Raw genomic sequence first — 21778 nt, 5'->3', positions numbered from 1 at the left:
ACCTCTCTTTTTCATAATTGTTGACATACCACCTTCCACTACGTGAGCTTTTTTGGAAAAAAATACAAAGGCAAAGTAACATCTCTCTGCTTCCTCATCTTTGACTCAGTTACCTTATATTTTAGCCCTAGCCTTAATGACCACGTCACATCCAGGGTCCCTGGCCCATGGGATTGATGAAACCAGGCCACTTCCCAAATATCTCTGAAGTAACAGTGCCAGTTGGCATTTTCAAAGCCTGGAGAAGAAAGTTCAGCTGCGTGGCTACCATTAAACCTAAATGAGAGCTGGGAAGAGAAACCCTCTAGTCAGTGTTGAAAATATTTAATACCAGAGATCAAGCCAGAAATTCAAGTCCACTTATAAGAGCATGACACTGTAATAAATGCATTGCATGATACTTCTTGCATTCATGAGTCACAGAATCAGTCTAGGTATTCTTTATGTTCAGGCAGCTCAGCTATCTTGATACAGTTCCCTGTCTGGCAGGCGATGGGAAGGGCTGGGTAAGTGCAGCATATCTGTCAGTTGCAGCAGACAAGAACATCTTGTACTTGAGCTGCTTGTTGAGTAGGTTTGAAAGGCAGACAAACCGGCAGACAAATTAGATTTTTTAAACTGTGGTGTTGAGAAGTAAAATCCTTATAACATGCTATCAATTTAAACATGTCTGTGCACAATACCAAATTATCCCCAACAACAATAACATTGAAGCTTCAACTCAAATATCAGGGAAAGGGTCAATATTCAAATTAAAAATATTCCAGTCTAAACTGAGCTTTGAAGAGATCCCAGCATTCCACATCCTTATTTTTTAGGCAATCATCACTAAAACCAACAGATACCTCTTCAGGCTAGAATAACTGAAACTAAGACGACAGGTTGCACCAACTCAGTATATCCATCTTTGCTAAGCAACTGACTAAAGAGGTAAAAAAGTAGTTTGCAACAAACTGAAGGGCACTTTGACCAAGGAGGAAAAAGCTGAGCAAAACAAAGCAGCATTTAAATAGGAATAATGGGATGAAAGAGCATGATGAGGCTAAAAAAAAAAAAAAATTCTACTCTGGCATTCTCCCTTAAATGAAGAGAAGTTCATCCTTTATAATGCCCTGAATAACCCTGGAAAGGCCTCCCAGTTGCAGCAGGATGTACAAAATATACCTTTTAGTGTTTCTCACTTTCAACATTTGTAAGAATGATGTCTCATCTGATATGCCAAAAACCTAGGGTTAAAGCAACACCTATTAACTGATTTGCTCATCTTTAATACTAATGGGAGTTGTGTATGCCTGTGAAGAATTAACAGGATTTTCTGAGCAAGCAGCAAGGAGAATGACTCATGCTAATGGTCATTACACAAGAACACCGAGAGGACTGTAACGTCACGCTCATGAGCAAGCATATGTTGTTCAGGGAAAATAAGCCAAGCACCTTCAAAATCCAATGGCTGTGTTAAATCCCATGACATCTGCCTAAATATCTATGGGTTTTTAAAGGCAACTTCTTAGCCTCACCAGTCTTACAGCATTGCTGACACTACTACTCAAAATAAACAGATCTAAGGGAACTTTCTACAACTCAGCTTTTCAGTAACTCAGAATCTTACTTGGTTTCAGTCTGTAAGCTTTTGCGTAACTATTGAAACAACATGGCTATAAACACAAGAAATGAATGCAGCAGGCACTGCATATTTCTGAAGAGCTAGATTTTGCTCCCCTCCCAGTGATATGGCTGCTGCATGTCTCCGAATGAGTCATCCGTGCAGGGGAAATACCTCCAAATTAGCAGATTAGGAACAGCAGATCATACAGACTCGGGCACAGTGTCATGGCTACGCTCCTTCCAGATCCAAGCTCTCTATGCACATGCAGCTCTGATGACCTTGGACTGCATGTCCTAGTACGTACTCCTTCCAGAGTCAAGCAGCTCAGATTCTCAACACAATGCTCCACTTGGACAAAAAAGTGTTCTCCTACAAGGGTCTACTTTTCCTTGTGCACACAAGCCAGTGGCGAAGTCTGCGAAGTGGGGAGTACAGATGGGGGAGAGAAAAGCAAAGGCACGTAGCGCTAGTGCGCCCACCCAAGCTAGCAACACCGCCAGAGGCACGGGCAGAAGGCAGGTCCTGGCCTTCATTGCACATCCATACCAGGACACAGGTGTGTAAACCTATCGCATAACTTACACTGAATTATGCAATCCTTAAGTGTTCGTTAATGAGCAGAGGCTACCACAAATTATTAGCAAAAACAATCTAATACGGGGAAATCCTGAATAAACATGACCTGTTTGAATAATAGGCAACCCATGCTTTTGGGCCAAGAAATTATGCACATTATCCCAGACATAAAAGTTACTGAGCTATAAATAGTAACAGGTCCACTACTAGTACTAGAGAAGACAAACCTAGGAATACACTTGTTTGCATAAGTTGCAGTTCATCTTATTTGGTAAAACTATAAATGTCCTAATTTGCTTTTAAAAGTAAAATCAATTGTAAATTTATTTAGACCAATTTACCTGCCTGCCTGTTGTACATCACTGGGCCTGTATTGATTGTTTGAGATGGAACTCATTCCAAATTGTATTGATTTAATTCATTAGCAAATTTTTAGTGAAATATATTTTGTGGTTTCAGGGCAGAAGTACATAAAGCTCCATTTAGAGACTGAAGGACTGGAGCAGGGGGTATTGGAAGAGGGCTAGGGTTTCTCCAGTGAATAAGATTTACAACCAGCAATAATATGAATCACCTGTTTCAGACAGAAGAACCATTTTCTAAACAATAAATAAGAAAAACTAGGAATGGAAAAAGCCTAGATACATTGATGGGGAAAAAAAATCCAGTTGGTGAAATAAGAATGCGGTTAATAACTCATAAATAGTACAGTGTATTGGTCGTTTTAACAGACATTTTGATTTATGGATTTAAGTGCCTAAAATAGCTCAACAATTTATAAAGCATCTTAAAATCAACAGATCATGAGTAGATTCGTCTGACTTTACAGCAAGGCAGTTGAGCTGCATTTGTTACCTTGGTAACTGAAGGTACCTCAGTTACCATGGCTACGGCGCCTTTAAAATATGGTTGGCAATTCCTCACTCCCCAACTTTTGTGACTATTTTGAAAAGGAAAAAAAAAAAAATCCTAGTACTATGTCAACACTTGCATTGAGACAAAAGGTCTGCAAAATGCAAATTTTCTCAGCCTACAAGGCCAGTTTAAGAATAAGCTAATATTTCTGCTGCAAATCTTTAGCTTGCTGAGAGACTGTGTCATGAAGAGCTTGATCATCACATACTCAGCGCAACACTTCACATCAAAAACCAGCTCAACTGCTCACTGGAAGAAATGGTGCAGAAATGGACTCCTACTACATTGCATTTTCTCGGTGTAGCAAGGTTCCCCACCACAGGGCAGCTGCCTGGATTGATTAATGAAACATGGGGAAAAAAGAGCCAGAAATCCTGGGTTCTTGTTTCTGAGGCAAAGGAGGTGGCAACAGGGAGTGCATTCACCTCCCCTGACTCCAGTCAGTACCTGAGACAGGCTTCCTATACAGTCCAGAAAGGACAGCTTTATGCAGGAAACAATTTACTACACTGAAATCAGTGTCCTCTGAATTATCCTGAGGTTAGAGGGGCATTTATGTTGCCAAGTTGCAAGTAACGTGCTTAGGGAAGTTGCTTGCACCTAATGCATCAGGATGAGAAAAGGGCTTTTCCACCTTTCCAGAAAATTGTGCAACCTTGATCTAAAGCACAGGGCATTCAAGGAAGAGGTCACAGTGGGAAGCTGCCTTTTTCTCCTCATTAAGGTTATACTGCAAGTTCAAGCGCTGACTAAGAAATAAATAATAATTTTTAAAAAATAATCACAAACTTTGATTGTGGCACCTTTTAATTACCCAACTAGTTCTACATTTTAAAATCATCTTTAACTTATTGTGCCTGGGAAGCAGTTTCTTGTGGTTTCCTACGACATTCACTTGCACAAAGTTCATGCCCTAAGCAGGCCTGTGGCAGCACACAGTTGCCACAAATCACTGAAAAATTAGAAATGGAGTGGGTGAAAATAACCCCTCTGGGGTGCATGCTATTTTCCATCTTTGCTGGCTAACAGAATATCTAGCTTGAACGCAAGTCCAGGCTTTCTCCTCTGTTCTTTGACTTCACCCCCAGGCCCCTCTCCCCCATCTCTTTGTTTTCTGTAACTGACTGTATTCACCTTACTTACTACCCACAAGTCTATGAATTGCTTTTTTCAAAGAAGTCAGCATTACAGACCACACTTTATTTTTAAAGACCTTATTTCTAAGTAGATTTTTGTATGTAACTGTTTGCCCAAGCTCTTCTTTAAGCGAAGAAGGGCATGCTGCAGAAGGACATGGGACAGCAGTCTGTCTCACATTCAGGAGAGAAAATACAACTCATCCAGATGTTCCCAGAGAGAAGTTACGTTCTTGGAATCAATGCATGTCTGATGTCAGTTCATTTCACCCATTTCCCTTTAATTTTTTTTTATGCAGTTTTGTGCCTGTTCTGTGGCAATACTTGCTACAGAAGGTTTCAAAAAAGTGATTAGGGATTTCTGGTGATTCACAGTTAATGAGTCTCCAAACCAAAATCTCCTTAAGGGCCAGATTTTCATAAGCTGGCAGTCTGATCCTGTTAAAATATCTGATAAGAAATCTTAGTGTTGAGGACTTCAGAGTCTCATGACAAAATACTGAAGTCACTAGAAAGGGTAGTGGAAAAGTTCTCACCCTTCTCTAACCCAGAGTGGCCATTTCTAGAAGTATTGATGTAGCAGAGTTGCACAAAGAAGAACAAAACTCTGAGAGCCTACACAAATCTACAGCACGGCCCCCCATCCTTTACACACCCACACCCCCTACCACCACACTTGCTATGTGTTGGGACTCACTGCACTGCGAAGTTAAAAGAAAGAGCATGGCTGAAAGACTGAGCTGGAATTTCACAACCGGATGGCTTTGAACTCCACAAACACAAGTTCTGGGGGACTGTATCTTGGCCAACCGACACAGTATCCTAACAACAGCTCAGCACTCAGAACCTGACAGTCTTATCCGTCCCTGTGGAAGTCTGGATATTAAGACACATGTTTTGAATGATATCCCCCAATTTTGCCCCAATCTAAGACCTCAATACTGGTAGCTGTATGGTCAAAGTTAAAACAACATACTGGAGAAATACAGGCTCTAACCTTCGAGCCTTATAATCACCTCGTCTATGGAAGAGTAGTATCTATTTGTTTTGCCTTACAAAACAGTTGTAGAGATTGATACCTATATTGACATTTCAACAGCACTTTCAAGGCATAGAGCATTCCACACTGTTAAATGCTATGCAATATTTCAGGTTCTTTGTAGTGCAGGTAGATGCGTAATATTCAAACAAAGCTATTTCAAATGAAAGATATTTCCTTTATGTTGGAGGATAGAATTCAGAAACGAAGTTGGTTCTTCAACCACAGTTCATGTTATAGCTGCATGTGCACTTGAATAAACTGAAGAAATGCAAATACACCATGGATGATACAGCCAGAATGCAGCAAACAATAAAAGATGAGAGGATCCTATTATCCCACAAGATGTTGAGTGTACTGCAGGACACGAGCTAAACACGGTTAAATACTATTGCTAGCAAACCTCTTAAAATACTGTAAATTCCTTTCATCTTATGTAGAAAACAATTTTCCTCTAGGTTCAGGCTATGACTTACCTTGTGTTCCTTTTCTAATCTTTCCATCTTTCTTTTAACCTTGATTGCAGGAGAGGTTGTTTTCAGAAGTGTTTGGTTGTTGCTTATGCAATACACCTCACAGTAGGTGTTTAAAGGTCTCCTTTTCTCAGTAGTGCTGAGCCTTTTACAGCCCCATCTAAAAGGGGTTAACAGAGAGAGGTACTTAGTGCAGCTCCCCAGCACCAGATGAGATGGTGGATCTCACAGCAGCTGCCTGCAAAGGGCTGTTGGGAGCCCTTTTGAACTGCTGTGAGCAAGATGGCAATGCTGTGCCATCAGCCCTGCAGCACTACCCCTGGAAATCCTCTCTCTGCAAGAACTTCACAGCTGCTAATGTTGAATTGGCTTATGAGAGGGGTGGTCACTACCTGTAACTGATAGCCAAGTTAGTATCACGGGTGTTATATGTGACTCATCCATTTAGCCTTAAAAAAGTAACAATGAGGACAATTTTTTTTTTAGTCGCTCTCCTGCATATAAGCACAGAGTTTTTGCATGTCTGTAGGTATGCACTAGTGTAGCTAGATTGGGTATAGTGAATATACACAGTAGGAGAAAATATTTTACCAGGGAAAGAAAGGATGATACAACCCTCTCCTTTAAATCAGTATAGTGCTGTCAGCAAGGGGAGTGGGAATGTGCACTAACTGCCCTCTACTGCATACCATGATAGGTGCTCGTGCGATGGCAGGTGCCCTTGTGAGTTTGGGTTGTAGCTGTCCTATCTCTTCCTGAGGTTTTCTGTGGTCACAGTATGCCTTGTAATTACTGCAAGTCCTGGAGAGGCACGTGATTTGCCACAGTATTTCAGAGGTACCTTCGTGGACAAAAAAAGAACTAACTAGAGCTTCTGTGCCAAGCCCAAATTGATTCTTTTTATGTAGGCAAACTCGAACTCTGGAAGGCATCTTTGAAATGTAAAGTGCTGCCTAAGTTTAAAAGAGTTACTAGAACATCCTAGAAAAAAGGAAACCTAACTAGTGTTACCAAGCTCCACCGCAAAAGGACATTTTCCTTGTTTTTCACATATGGGAGCAATAATTTCTTAAGGCAAAGATACAGACAGTACTTAAAGAGTTTAAGACGACACCCTAGGATACTTAAAACAGACTAAGGTGCACACTATTGAGAAAAAAAATACCTTTCCCTAAATATTATATATGTACTTGCTCACAAAACAGTGGAATCTCACCATGAAGAAAACAAGCCATTTCCCATGAGACGTTAAAAAAAAAAAAAAAAAAAGAAAAAATGAGTTATTGGGGAAGCAAAGTGTGTGACCACCTGAACAGGAGACTGGCACAAAGTGGCCGCCTTATGGTTCCAATTGTTTGCTGCTGGCACATTTAACAGTCGAGCCACAGAAACATAGGCATAAACACTCCCCTCTTCAGAGAGACAGTAGAACTGATGTTGACAAAAGAGGGTGATGAAATGCCAGATATCACCACCATAGCCCCTTCATTCACTGGCACAGTAAATTTGGAAACACAGCAGAGAATGATCTGTAGGTAGGAGACTATAGCAAGTATACATCTTGTGCCTGGGAACAAGTGAAGCAGAATTCCACAAAGGGAAATAATTAGTAGTAAAAACTGAGGCAAGAATTTGCACTGCAGAGGGCTTATGTTCAGTTTTTGGAGTAGGAATCAGAGTGGGTCTTGTGCAGCAACACTGCACGGATCAACCTGCATTCAGACAGTAGAAGCAAACCTCCTGTCCATAGTGTGATTACTTTACAGGGCAAAATACCTGGAAGCCCATGCTGCATCCCGAGTGCTAGGAGTGAGGCAGGTGATCCTCTTGGCTGGCCCCAAGTCTGTCCTCCTGGTAAAGCCTCCTTCCAGAGAATGGTGTCTCCAGCATGATGCCTCTCTGCCTGGGAGGGGCAGCCCTGGCAGATCTGGAAGAGAGGAGAGGGGCTGTGGCTAGCAGAGGGAAAGGCAACACAGGACAAGAGTCAAGGGCTAGGAAGAACCCTTCCTCTCCTTGCCTATGAGTGGAAAAGGCCTGGAAACACAGTGCTGCGGAAAGAGTCACAGCAGGGATTTGATGCTGCAGAGATGCTATGACACTGAGGCCATTTCTGTAAGGCCTCTGGTCCCTGCAGGCAGCCTCTATCTTCCTCTGGGTGGCAGGTCCCTCCCATTCAGGGGGTCTTTCTTAATCCAAGGCCACCCTTAGTAATGGTAGCTACCCTGGCAGGGCTGTGCACGAGAGGAGAACGGGCCCCTTTGCCAGTTCTGCATGCTACAGCCAGGCATCCCCACAGTCCTTGAGACAGTATTAGATACATAATATATAAACATGTATTTATACTTAACACATCTGTACGTATAATTTAGCATATTATAGTTTTTATATATATAAGAGTATGAGGTATGAGGTATTATTGTATCTATATTATAAATATTACATAGGACATTGTATGTAACCTATAATATATACCATATAGTATTGTAATAGAGTACAGTATAACTAATACACACACAAGTATATATGTGTGTCTGTATTTATAATTATATTTCTATATTAATCTTATTCTATATTTATGTATATACAAAAGATTGATTCTCTTTATTCCACCATCGGTGACACACATCTTCATATATACTTAGGATTTTATTATTGAGTGGAAATTTGCAGCCACTCTGCCACAGCAAGTGAATTTTGAAACTCTTCAGCTGCTTGTGGGACTAGCACTGGGGAAGAATCCTGTATTTTGGGGCATTACCATGAATATATGGATTACCATTCCTAGGGCAAGAGATCCTGTGTTGCGAGCAACATAACACCTTACTGAGAACTTGCTCTTAAAAAAACCAGTCAGCACGGAGTCCAATACCCTCAATCTTGTTGGTCTGAGCCAAGACAGACTATATGACAAAGGCTATTTTGGAAGTTGCCTCCAAAAACCTACCAACACAGTTTTATAAGTTATTTTGTCACTAATTTGGATATCCAAAATGGCTCATAGCCAGTCAAAACCTAGTATTGGCAAAGATTGTTGTCAGTGGAGAATTTGTATGAGCGAGGATGCTCCCATCCTGTGCGTATCCTTGCACAAATTAAGCTGTGCAATAGACTCTGCCTAACTGGGGAATGAAAGCATTCTTTGCTTTCCAAAATACTTTCTCATTTGCTTTAATAGTTGTTGGAGTTTCTTAATGTTTTATAACAACTGACTAAAGTGATGGGACTAGATAATTTGGATATTTGATATTTAGGTTTTGTAGAGCAAACGCACAAAAGGTCTTAATATTTTGTAACATATTTAGGCCATCTAGGAGCTTAACAGGGCTTTTCTGCTACACACTGCACAATGGTAAGGAAAGAACTGTGGCCATAATGCTTTAAAAGCACAAACTGGTAGCTATGGGTTAAGCTAAGTGAACACTATGGGAGGAAAAGCGTCTACAACACACTGCTCATCATAATCTAGAAAATAAAAAAGTTAATGAAAAACGTTTTCACTGAATAATGTGAAATTGTCTAAAATGAAGCAGTCATTGAAATGCCTGGGGTTTAATGCCTCATTTTCAATCGTGTTGTTAAGAAGCCTGGCTTTTCAGGGACTACATCATCTGTGACATCCATCCACATAAACTGCAGCGAAAACAGGAAATCCTGAGCTCAACATTTAGTGGCACCAAAGGGATCCCAGGACTTCCAGTTTTTCAGAGTGATGAGTTATTTTGAGTGCCTCAGTTCTGAGGTGCTCAGCTCAACTATCAGAGGGTAAACACTCAGCTGCTCCCAGAATTTAAAGCTCTTTGGAACATCTCTTGCAGAGTGGTCAGAAACTGAGGTTTCAAAAATCCATGGTCAAATATGAAAAAGATTGGTCTGTGTCTCCAAAGAGGAATTCTATCACAATTACTTTTGCTACAATATTGCTTTGGGAGATAGATAGATATCTATCTAGTTAATAGATAAATAGATTTTGGGTCACCTGCAGACCCAAATTGCTCACCTCTGGGGGCTGATGCCTTCTGGATCCTCCCCTTAGTCCTACATAGGAGCTGCCAGCATCCTATTGACTGACACACCCTACCAGCTCCTGGTGAGTGCACGTGGAAGATGTGCAGGTAGATTTCACACCCTGTCCAAGGGTGATTACGTAGCCAGCCTACCCACATTTTAAACTACTAAAGATTCGACAGCTGCTTATTTTAATTTGTCTTGAAGTAGAAGCATTATTGTCTGAATACAAACATGATCTGGAACACACTCCAAATATCTTAGCTTAAAAACCACAGGGAGAAAACTCAGCCTTGTATGTTAGGTTGAGGAGTTCTGTATTCAGGACAAAGCCTTGCTGTGTATTTCAGGTGTTTCCTTGTGGAGTTTAGCACTCAATACTTCCACAAATTGGAGTGCTTCCTCTTGCAAAAAAATAAGCAAGCAGGGCATGCTCTTTCTAATGAAGCTGCAGACTACCGAGGACCTTCTGCCTGCTTCATACGTGTAACAATTTCAATTTTTTCTTGGGTGCTGGTGTGCAGCTGAGTTTGGTGAATCAAACCCCACTGACAGTGGGCCCTGAAAAGCTACAGAATATGTCTCCTGCTCTATGTAAGGCTTCTAGCACCACTCTAAAAGTAGGTTTGAGAGAGGATGTACTCCTTATAAGCATGAGCATGTGAATTAAGCCACCTTTGGGCAAGTCACAGTGCAGAAGCTGTAACAAAAAGGGAAAAATATAGAGTCTTGCTACCCCACAAATAGTCCCAGGACTCATGTAGCCTACAGCTAAATTCAAGTCAAAGGAATGCCTAAGTTAGCAACTTTATGAGAGAGAGGGTGTGTGTATGCACACTTTTACGCATGCGAGAAAGTAAAACTTGTCAACCAATTATCTCTGTAGTTTCACATTTCCAAAATCAAAATGTGAGGCTTGGTCAGAGATACATACCTAACTTCATCTGGCTGCACTTGATCCTAACCACAAGTACGTGCGTGATTTTTTATTCAGTTTGGAAGGAGAAAAATAAAAATTACTTCTAAACCATAGGAAGCCTCAGGTCTAAGCTGATTTTGCAAGTCTTTGGGTTTTCCCAGTTGGATTCTGCCTAGCTCTAGTCAGGAATTCCCCTTTGTCAAGGAATTGCATAAGAAATGCCTTTTCTCTTCCCACCAGAAAGGACTGGCAGCAAGTCAGAGAGGAAGTGTGATTTTCTCAGGAGATAAAATAGCATCCAGAACAAAGGTGGTGAGGTGAGATCCTGAAAAACCTAATGCATGACACTACCACCAGGCATTGCTACAAAACTCTCCTTTTCAGTTTACAAGAGAAAGTGTGCAGAGTCCAAAAAAAGTTACCTACTGCCTAACAGAAAAAGATTGAAAAACCTAGCAATAATGGGCAATTAAAGTTCCCTGGTTTCATTTGTCATGTGTTAGTTTATGTTCCAGTGTCTGAGATGTTACATGACTTTCTCGGTTTCTTTAATTCTAGAGCATTTGACAGAACTGACAGCATGAAAGTGTGTGGCATCATGTGAAAATGAGATTAATAATTATATTGAATTTATGCAGCAAAAGCATGAGCATATGAAAACAGGAATCTAGGACTCATGGAACATTTTAATGTTTAGTGGTTGTTATCCTACAAAAGAAGGAAAACATCTGCAAATTTCTAAATGCTTAGCTGTCTGTGATGGATAGGACAAAAGCAAACAAGCTTAAAATGTAGCAAAGACGATTTAGGTTAGGCATTAGAAAGAAAAAAATACAGATAGAATATGGTGAAGCACTGGGATAAATTCCCTGCAGAATTTCTACAATATTCACCATTGGAGGTCCTTAATAACAGTCAATACAGCTATCTTTCGGGAATGATCAAAGACTCTGCTTTGGGACAGGGGAATGACATTTGGAGGTCCCTACCAAATGTACATTTCTGCAGTCCCTCAAAAAGATGGAAGAGTTACTTTCAACACTTACAGCTCCTTCTGCAGTGTCCCATATACCCAGCTGCAGAAGTCTTGGGGCCCTTTTGGATCAGGAATCTATATATGTTAAGATAAGAATTTCCCATTGAGCTGTTGCTGAGCAATATGAAACATTTCTTACTCCCACCATACTGTCTCCATACAGTTCTCACTACCAGCCAGACTAGGGAGCTAGCAAGGAAGCTTGCAAAATAAATTCACATCTCTTCTGTGACAATGTTCCTATTAAATCACAAGATTTAATCTATCCCAGATGAAACTGGAAAACTTGCCTGTGACCTAAAAAGAACCATTCCAACCTTTGCGCGGTGACCAGCTGGCTGGCCATGTGGTCACAGAGAAATACTGTACATACCACACTTGCGAGTTCTGATGCAGTCTTGCTTATCCCAGTAACTACCTTGTCAAAGCACATGGCTGCCTGCTAGGACTAACATTTGAGAGATCTGCTTCTAATTTATTTATTGCAATGTCAACACCGAATAACTTAAGCATATTTTCCACAGATGACTGCACATTTTTTTTAACACGCTGTTTCATGTCTGCGTGCCACTAAGCATTCCAAGATTTTTTTGCAAGCTGTCATATATTTTTTGGCATTACATAACCATTTCATCCATGAGCTGCTAGTGGACTTTTTAGCTAACTCTAGAGCAAGCTTTGTCTATCTGCAAGCCTACTTCTTCCATTTGTCTCAGCTAAGAAACATGAATTTGAATAATCTTGTGAGTGAACCAGTATGTTTGCTGATGTGAGCTTCTGTATCGATTGTCTTATCATCTCACTGAAAGAAGACAGACTGCCAAGATGGTCATCTGTCCCTTCACAGAGAAGAGCTTCGTGGTAACATCTGATTGTGCCCTCATATACTTATATCACACCTACAAAAGCAGAACTGGATTTTTCCCCTTGCAAATAATTTCAGTTTCATAATCATTGCTCAAAGGATCTCGAAACATCTTACATTAGGATTCTTAGTGAAATATTGCAGAGGTCGCTTTTTGACAGAGTCCTAGCTTTTGCTCACTTCCATAGCATTATCTGGTTGCTAGTATCATGCGCTTATGTTTAGTCATTTGATCAGTCATACAGATTCAATATTTCTTTCAAAATTTCAACAGAATTACTTGCACATTTAAAATGAGTCATTTGTTTGAATCAGGGTCCATATCTCTAAGAAGCCTGGAAAATCGGTCTTGACAGATAATAAAGTGGTTATAAAGCAATATTTTAAAGCAGCTTTCATTTAACCCATACTTTGGCTGAGCTTCAGCAAAAAGATTTGTCTCTATTGTTGAACGTTTTGGTGATACATGGACTAAGTTTTAAATGAAGAGTGGTTAAAGTATGGTTTTCAGATTAAAATAAAAACTAGGCAAAGCTTTGTGATTCAAGTCACAGATAGGCAAATGTTGGCAGCTTCATGCAGGTGTAATGGTTTTCAGAGACAAACCTCAAGGAGATGAACTACTGTAAAAGAAAGTTGGTAAGGTATTTGAAGAGATGCCTTGTGAATGGAAATCATGGGGTTTTATGCAGGTCTAGCAAAAAGCACAGGTCTCTGGGCATATTTGAATTGCTGATGCTTTGTAGAAAAACAGCTGATGAGTTGCCAGCCCTGATCTGAAACTCTTCTGAGCCTAGCTTGTTCCTGCAAGATATACAGCATTTACCAGTCATAGACTTACTGAAAAATTACTAGACTTGGGATTTTTTGTTATTATCCCTGCCCGCTCCCGCACCCTCCTCCTCCATCCCCCCCCAAAAGAAAGCCAAAAAAACCAACCCCAACATACTGGATCTCACTAAAGTCATAACATACTTTTCTGGAAGCCCCACAGCACTAATTTCTCCTTTGGAGACAAAGACGTATGGTGAGAGTGTTCTCATCTCCCATTTCAGTCTTGGCAAGCCCTGGATTCGCCTATGAGAGAAGCAGCAAATCTTATGCTGCTCATATAGACTAAGATGACAACTGCTTAGCTCCTATGCTTTGTTGGTTCAACAGGACCAGGAGGGTTATGATGTAGTGATTTAAATATTTTTGTCATTAAAACCAAAATTCACCAGAATAGATCAGTCGAAAGAGAGGGTGCCACTTCTATAGAAAAATCCCTGATGCTTCAACAGATGTAGTTCAAACAAAATGCCACCTTCCTCTGCCTTTCATCCAGAAGTTCAGGGAAGGGTAGAATTTCCTGAATTTGCCTGCAAAAGGATGGGGATTAAGAACCACTTTTTAAATATTTCTGTTAGCAGTTGCAAAGGGAGAGCCTGGCAAACCTTTTCTAAATGTGATCTGTTTCTTTTCTCCCATCTAGCTTGAGTGAGGATTGTTAAATGATTCTGAGCAGTATCAAAGGAGAAGAGCACCCGTCTGCAGCGGGCAGCTTCTACTAACTCACTCTGAACGTGTGATCTGGAATTAATTATGAACAGTGTGTCGTGTAGACCACTATGTCCTAGAAAACACACTCTGAAGTTACTGAAACTTGACTTGCAAAAGCCATGCTGCTTCCACTGCCACCACCCACTTTTCTTGTTGTCTATGATCTAAGAGAGGTGTCTCTCTTATCACAGACTCGGCTAAGGTCTCCCTTCCCAGGTCCTTGCTCCAGACATACATTGGGCTGGACACTGGACAGACATAAATTGGCAGACAGTCCCAAGCCCCAAAGAGTTTACTATCTCAATAAAAGAGAAAGTAGACAAAGGATGGTGCTAAAGATGCAGGCACACATGCTTGAAGACCAAGAATGTGTCAGTGGTGGAGGTTGGAAAAGAGCCTCAGTCATCTGATTTCTGTCCCGATGCTTTCATCACCAGCCTTCACTGCCCATCAGCATTGAAGCCTGGCAATTCCAGGCGCTGTATCAATGAATTCTAGTAAGTTACTGGGCTTATTTGTTTAAAACAAAGCATAAAAAAGGTTTATCTCCAAGACCAAAACTATCTCAGTAATGCAAGATAAAGTGCTGTTTTAAAAACCGATTCCCAGAAGTAAAGAGCCACACCTGTGTATTTAATACTGTCTGGTCCAATCCTCAGACCTTTTCTCTGAGTGAGCCTAGCCTCCTAATCCTCATGTATTAGGTTTATTTGTGTTTTTAAGGCTATTGGACTTTTGTTTTCTTTCCATGCTGAGTGGAAAGATACTGGCTCATTATTCATGAGAGGGTAGGTCTGATTCTGTTACCTTGCTCCTTCTACAGCTATGCAAAGCTGATGTGAAACACTACTATTCTGAATTAATTGGCACTTCATATTCACACTGCACTGGCAATATAGACATAGGGCAGTGGAGAAGCATGCCTTTGAGATAGATTTTGAGATAGATAGATTGATTTAATCAGAGGCAATACAAATCAGATGATGAAATTCTCCACTTATGGGCACGACGTCTTTTAGAATCTTTCAAAATAACCTTATTAAAATATATCTGCTATTAACAGAAATTATGCAGGAGTGTAATCTCTTCTCTCTCCAGAATGAAGACATTTTAATGTAACTTACATTTTAATCAAAATATCCCCTTTTAAAACCTCCTCTCTGCCTTCTCTTACGGCTTCTGTGGTTTTGGACAATCTGAGATTTTTCTTTGTTGGTATTAGAGCCAGAAGAAAGCAATGGCAGCAGCATCTCTAGTGAAATAGGAATCATTCACATGTGTCAAAGGAGATAAAAGAGTTTTGATCACTTCAAACACTTTACCTAGGTATTTTCTTTAATTATAGAAAATTTTAGCTGCCATTATGTAACTCAGCAGCACGTGACATCACTTCATAAAATCCTCACTCCTTTCCCCCAGCCCATTCAGATCCTAGGAAGAAGAGAAATTCTGTTGTAAAATGTAAGGAGAAAGAAGATTAAGAACCACTAAATAATACAAGAGCAATTCATTAGTGTTCAGGCCATTATTAGTGAAATAAAAAGAGAGCGCCTTATTTTCAAAGACATTAGAACCCGTACGAGTCCCATAGTCTTCACTAGATTTTATCAGGATTGCTCACCTCTGGACCTGACAAGCTATCTGTTGGGCATGATGGCTGATCTCTGTTGGCCTCTGATGGTGGGCCAGAGAGAGCTCTCTTTTCGACCCCTTTGGCATGAATGAATGCTGGTCTCCTTAGAAAAACATACTCACTGAATTTGGTGATATTGGATATCGCTTACAGCTTGCTAGATCTTATATCAGATAATTAACAAAGACAAATATTCAGAAGACAAAAGGGGCAGGGGCAATATAAATTTGGGATCACAAACATAAATCTATGCCAATGATACATTACGCATTCATTTGCAGCAAGCTGCTAAATTTCTGCGTCCCAAGCAGCTGCAGGTGATAAATCTATCAGAGATGGGTGCCAGTGAATGAATTCTCAGGCCTGATTCTCAGGCATTTCTGCACCTCTTTGGATCAGCCAAGGGACTGGGGAACTGTAATGGGACCTTTATTAAAAGGCTGCTCTCCATTGCCTTCTCCTTTCAGTCTGTGCAGACTTTCTTCTAAGACAAAAAACAAGGGCCTTTCAATATTGAAGCATGGAATGACTAAGGAGCATTTTTACTTCCCAAATATAAAAAAGGTTTTAGGATTAGATAGTAATTCAACAGAGGAAAAAAAATTAAATTAGAGAAAAAATACTGGGATTCTCCCTGTCAATACCATTGCTCAGACATGGTTTTATGAAATCTCGAAAGCAGACCCACACTTCCAAAGCTGCAAAGCATTCAAGAACGTGCCCATCCCTGCAGAAGGGCTCCGGAAGTTGTTAAATACAGATAGAAGGAAGCAAACGCTTCACGTTCATTTAGCACGTGCTTCCTGCTCTGCTGAACTGGGAACTGAAAGTTCTCAATTCCCCTCTGAAGCCAAGGTGTGCACACACAAGGGCTAACAGCAAGAGAGATCATGAGTGTGATGTTCTCTACTGATAATGCTGCTAGCATGTACCACTGCAGAGAATTTAAATGTCCTGTCAGAATTGGTTATTTCTTACCTTTAATACAACAAAACATCACTTTTCAAGATACTTGCTGTGCAAGGTCAGCCTGAAGGTTGTCCTAAGCAGGAAAAAGTCACTCAGGAGAGATATTCATAAAGAAAGGGGCCTTCTTCACAGACCCCTTAAAATGCAAAATGGTTTTATTTCCCTCTCTGCTTCTTATCTGTGAGTGTTACCTGACTTAACGAAGTATCAGCATTTCCTTCTGCAGCTTGAATTCTCAGGGCTCTATGACTCTATGGTAAAAATCTGCTCCTGGCTGGAATAGAGCAGACATGCTGAGGCTGCTAGGAACATTTTCCTGAGTTCTTAGTGCAAGATGCTTTTTGTTTCTCATTTTACTCATACTCAGACAATTGGGGTATTAACCTCTACCTAATTAAGCTCTGAGTGTTAACAATATCATACTCAAACTGACTTTGACCACTTAAAAGACTCTTCAACTTACTTTTCAGGGAAATTGTTGATACACTAAAGTCAGTAACATTAAAATGAAAGCATATAGAACCTGTACGCATTTATCTAGGATCACAAAGCACATGACAAACATCAGCTGTTTGGTTTTTTTTTAAGCTATTTTACAGATGGAGAAACTGCATGGAGAAATTTCCCTGTTTAACAGGAGAATCTGATAAAAAGATACCCGCAGTCCTGCTTCTCAATTTCCCTAACCTCCAGATTGTTTATCTTCCAGACAACTATTTATATTAGACACTGATTTTAGCACATATCAGCACGTATATTAGATCATCACATAACAATGCTATGATAGCCTGAAGCATTTAGGGGACGGTACTGAGTTTTTTTAAATCTGTGACAATGGCTAGGTTCTGATCTCCTTGGCAACAAAGTTGGATTTGAAAAGCAGAAGAGCCTTTTTGCTTCTGTATCCTTCCAAGCTTATTTGCTTTTATTGGCCAAACACTGGCACAGGCTGCCCAGAGAAGCTGTAGGATCTCCAGCCTTGAAGATACTCAGACCTGGACTGGACAAGACCTGAGCAACCTGCTCCAACTTTGAAGTTGTACCAAACGACCTCCAGAGGGCCCTTCCGACCTAAACAATTCTGTGATTTTATTCTCTGCCAGTTGTTCTGTATTCTATTAAATGGTTCACCTCAAACTGTGGCAAATCCTTGCTTTTGACTTTGTTTGCTAATACGGAAGGTCAAGCATCATTCTGCACTCAGGTCAACCCAGGAAAGCAGACAGGAGGAACTTCTTGATTGCAAGAGAGCTTTGGTAGCTTGAAGCATAGGTTATTTTTAACTGGTCTATTCCTTTGGCAGCAATTTCTTTTAGATTATTGCACTGCATTTACTGGCAACAGACAATTAGAAGAAACTAGTTCTTCTTAACCCCTATTTTGGCTACACTGCTGAAAAAGGGACATTATGAATAACAGGACACTATAAGAAAATTTGAATATTATTTTAATTACCACAGTTGCTCATGCTCATGAAGACAGTGAAATATCATCTTATGTGATGTCTCTTGTCAAGGTGACACACAAGACAAACAGGAAGATAACACATGTAGGGAGTGAAATGGAAAGAGGTATTACCATTACTGTACCACTCCAACACACAAAGAGACTTCTTAGATATATGCAAACTACTTTATTGATCAAAGGAGGATTGAGCAGAGGAACTGTGGTTACAAGAGCTGTGAATTTTGGCCTGACTGTACCTCTTAATTATCCTGGAATACAACCAAGATATCTCCTTTAGGCTGACGAAAGCCTGAGAAAAGCTGAGAGAGTTGGAATTGTTCCGCCTGGAGAAGATAAGGCTCCAGGGAGACGTTTTCGCCACCTTTCAATACTTAAAGGGGGCTTATAAGAAAGATGGGGACAGACTTTTTAGTAGGGCCTGTTGCAATAGGACAAGGGGTAGTAGTTTTAAACTAAAAGCAAGTAGATTCAGACTAGATATAAGGAAGAAATTTTTTATGATGAGAGTGGTGAAACACTGGAAGAGGTTGCCCAGAGAGGTGGTGGATGCCCCATCCCTGGAAGCATTCAAGGTCAGTGGGACGGGGCTCTGAGCAACCTGCTTTAGTTGAAGATGTCCCTGGTCATTGCAGGGGGGTTGGACTAATGACCTTTAAAGGTCCCTTCCAACCCAAACCTTTCTATGAGTCTATGAAAAGCAGGAACTGAAGCGGAAGAGGCAAATACTCCTAAGATAAACACTCATTGACTTTGGGGTTGCTACCACCTTCACTGTAACTTGATTAACCAAACTGTAATCCAACAGCCTTAAAAAAGATTAATCTAGTTCTGGTACAAGTCTTACATTGTAATGAGAATCTTTTCAAGAAAACCTTGTCTGGTAAAATCCAATAGATCTGTCTCCTTTTGAATCAACTGACAGGCTTACCTGAAACCTCTTTCTTCCCCTCTCTGTCCCCCATCCCCAAAAGATCTGGAGAAGGCAAATAAGAACAGAGAAGATGTTTACTCTAGGAGAGCTTGGTTTGATATGTGACTGTTCCTCAACCTGTCCCTGGGATTTGGCAAGAAAGGCTGACAATGCCAAACAAGACTCCACTCCTCGCTGTAGAGCCCACCTGAGACTGCCACTAGTATTTACTAGCACATTACTGAGATCTGAAATACCGCAACTATCACTAAGCTGGGAACAGGATGCAGCCACCATACCACTGACACAATGCTGCAAAAAGACTCTTGCATGACAATTGTCCTAGGAGGTGTGCTCTATCTTTAAGACCAGGAAGTAACAGAAGACCAAGTTCAGGAAGGTAGAATTTCAATATGTCCTTAACCTTAAGTCTCACAGAAAGCTCTGAGATTTAAATGCTTGCTTAAATTTACACTCACTTAAAGTGCTATCTGTATAGGAATGGATGTTAGCATGTACTTATATACTGCTCTCCCTCCAAGTTTGAACATTAGGCCGTCTTTGCAGGTGAGACTTGGCATCTTTAGCCCACGGGAAGAAGGTTTAGTATTATCTTTAGTTTTAATAGAGCTCTTGTCTCTCCCTGGTGTTTCAGAATGAAAGCCCCTGTACTTAACCTACTGTTTAACATTTCTCTCATATCTTTCTTTCCACAGTATGTGGCATTTGCCTCCCTTTTCTTCATTCTGGTCTCCATCACCACCTTCTGCCTCGAGACCCATGAGAGATTTAACCCCATTGTGAACAAGACAGAAACTGAATTCATCGGGAATGACACCCAGGTGCGGCACTACAGGGAAGCAGAGACTGAAGCTTTTCTCACCTACATCGAAGGCGTCTGTGTGGTCTGGTTTACATTTGAGTTCTTGATGAGAGTCACTTTCTGCCCAAACAAGGTGGAATTTATCAAAAACTCTTTGAACATCATTGACTTTGTGGCCATACTGCCTTTCTATCTAGAGGTTGGACTCAGTGGCCTGTCTTCCAAAGCTGCTAAGGATGTCCTAGGCTTCCTCCGCGTAGTCCGTTTCGTGCGAATCCTGCGAATTTTCAAGCCCCCCCGCCACTTTGTTGGGTTGCGGGTCTTGGGACACACCCTCCGCGCCAGCACAAATGAATTCTTGCTGCTCATCATATTTTTGGCATTGGGCGTCTTAATCTTTGCCACGATGATCTATTATGCCGAGAGAATAGGTGCTAAACCAAATGACCCTAGTGCCAGTGAACACACACACTTTAAAAATATCCCCATCGGCTTTTGGTGGGCTGTTGTCACCATGACGACCCTGGGCTACGGAGACATGTATCCTCAGACTTGGTCAGGCATGCTGGTGGGGGCCCTCTGTGCTCTTGCTGGTGTGCTGACCATTGCCATGCCTGTCCCTGTCATTGTGAACAATTTCGGAATGTATTACTCCTTAGCTATGGCTAAGCAGAAGCTACCAAAGAAAAAAAAGAAGCATATCCCGAGGCCACCCCAGCTGGGATCCCCCAATTATTGTAAATCTGTCGTAAACTCTCCACACCACAGTACTCAGAGCGACACTTGCCCACTGGCCCAAGAAGAAATTTTAGAAATTAACAGAGCAGGTAGGAAACCTCTTAGAGGAATGTCCATCTGACCGTTAACCTCCATCCCGCGTAGTGATTTAAGATTCAGCCAGACTGCTTTCTTAGAGCAATGGGTAGCACATTTATCCATTCTAGTCCCACCATCACACAGTGAATAATATGTGTGAAGTCTAGGTTGTAGGGACAAATGGTACAGTGGAGGCTGATCAGCAAAACTAAGGATGAGAGCACGCTCTAGGAGCCAAAACTTTGGTCCTGGTTAAGGGCATACAAGTCTCAAGATATTTTGAAGAGCTGTTACATCTAGTGGAAGAATTTTGAGAGTTCTACAGCTATGTTGCTGGACTGTGTAATGCATCTCAGAGGCTCCTGAGAGCTGAATGCTTCATAGAGCAGAGTAGGAGCCAAGTACTCAGCAATTACAGAGTTTTCTGACAAAACAGGGCTGGAATTCGAAACAGCCAGATGCTTTCTCATTTGTTCCCATTTGGGACCTTTCAGCTGTTTTAAATGGCAGATATTGTACATCTCATTACAGAAACTAGGTGCCTAGTAAGTTGAAGGGACAACTTCATGCATATTCATGAGACAATCCCGTCTCTTTCTGATGATTAACTGCAAAGTAGAACAACAGCTCAAATTCTTGACACTAATGCAAAATGACTCACTCTGAGACAAGACTAGATGTAAGGATGTTTATTCCATGGCATGCAAATCAATCTATTCTATAATATTCCACTAGAATTTAGCATTTAGAACTACGAAGAGTTTTGAACCACATTTTCTAAAACATGCTCCTTTTGCAAGTATAGGTTGGTGAGATACAGCTCTTTCAACCTTCTGGCAGCAAAGGCCAACTGGAAAAGGTCTGACTGGTCATTACTGGCCAGTTTGGCCTAAACAGTGATTGCCTCATAATATGGTATTCTTATTTTTAATTATACTAATTCATGTTAGCAATAGGTGAAACCAGAGCAAAATTAATCACACTAATTATACTGGGAGGGGGGAGGGAAATGGAAAAAATACTAGTCACCGTGGAATATATTATAATA

The 21778-nt window shown here is 40.9% G+C and overlaps 1 protein-coding gene across 1 annotated transcript in view; it reads left to right on the top strand.

Moving 5' to 3' along the window:
- Positions 1–20828, top strand: part of KCNC1 (potassium voltage-gated channel, Shaw-related subfamily, member 1) — a 97240-nt gene extending 76412 nt beyond the window's left edge. The window contains exon 2 of the mRNA XM_009328547.1: positions 19808–20828. Coding sequence (XP_009326822.1) covers positions 19808–20773 — 966 coding nt within the window. The 3' untranslated portion in view covers positions 20774–20828. The remainder of the gene's footprint in view (positions 1–19807) is intronic.
- The last annotated feature ends 950 nt before the right edge of the window (positions 20829–21778 follow it).

This window comes from Pygoscelis adeliae, unplaced genomic scaffold (genome assembly GCF_000699105.1).
Source record: "Pygoscelis adeliae isolate BGI_AS28 unplaced genomic scaffold, ASM69910v1 Scaffold166, whole genome shotgun sequence".
Lineage (NCBI taxonomy): Eukaryota > Metazoa > Chordata > Aves > Sphenisciformes > Spheniscidae > Pygoscelis > Pygoscelis adeliae.
The sequence above is the reverse complement of the archived record's forward strand: the minus strand, read 5'-3'. Positions and strand labels throughout refer to the sequence as shown.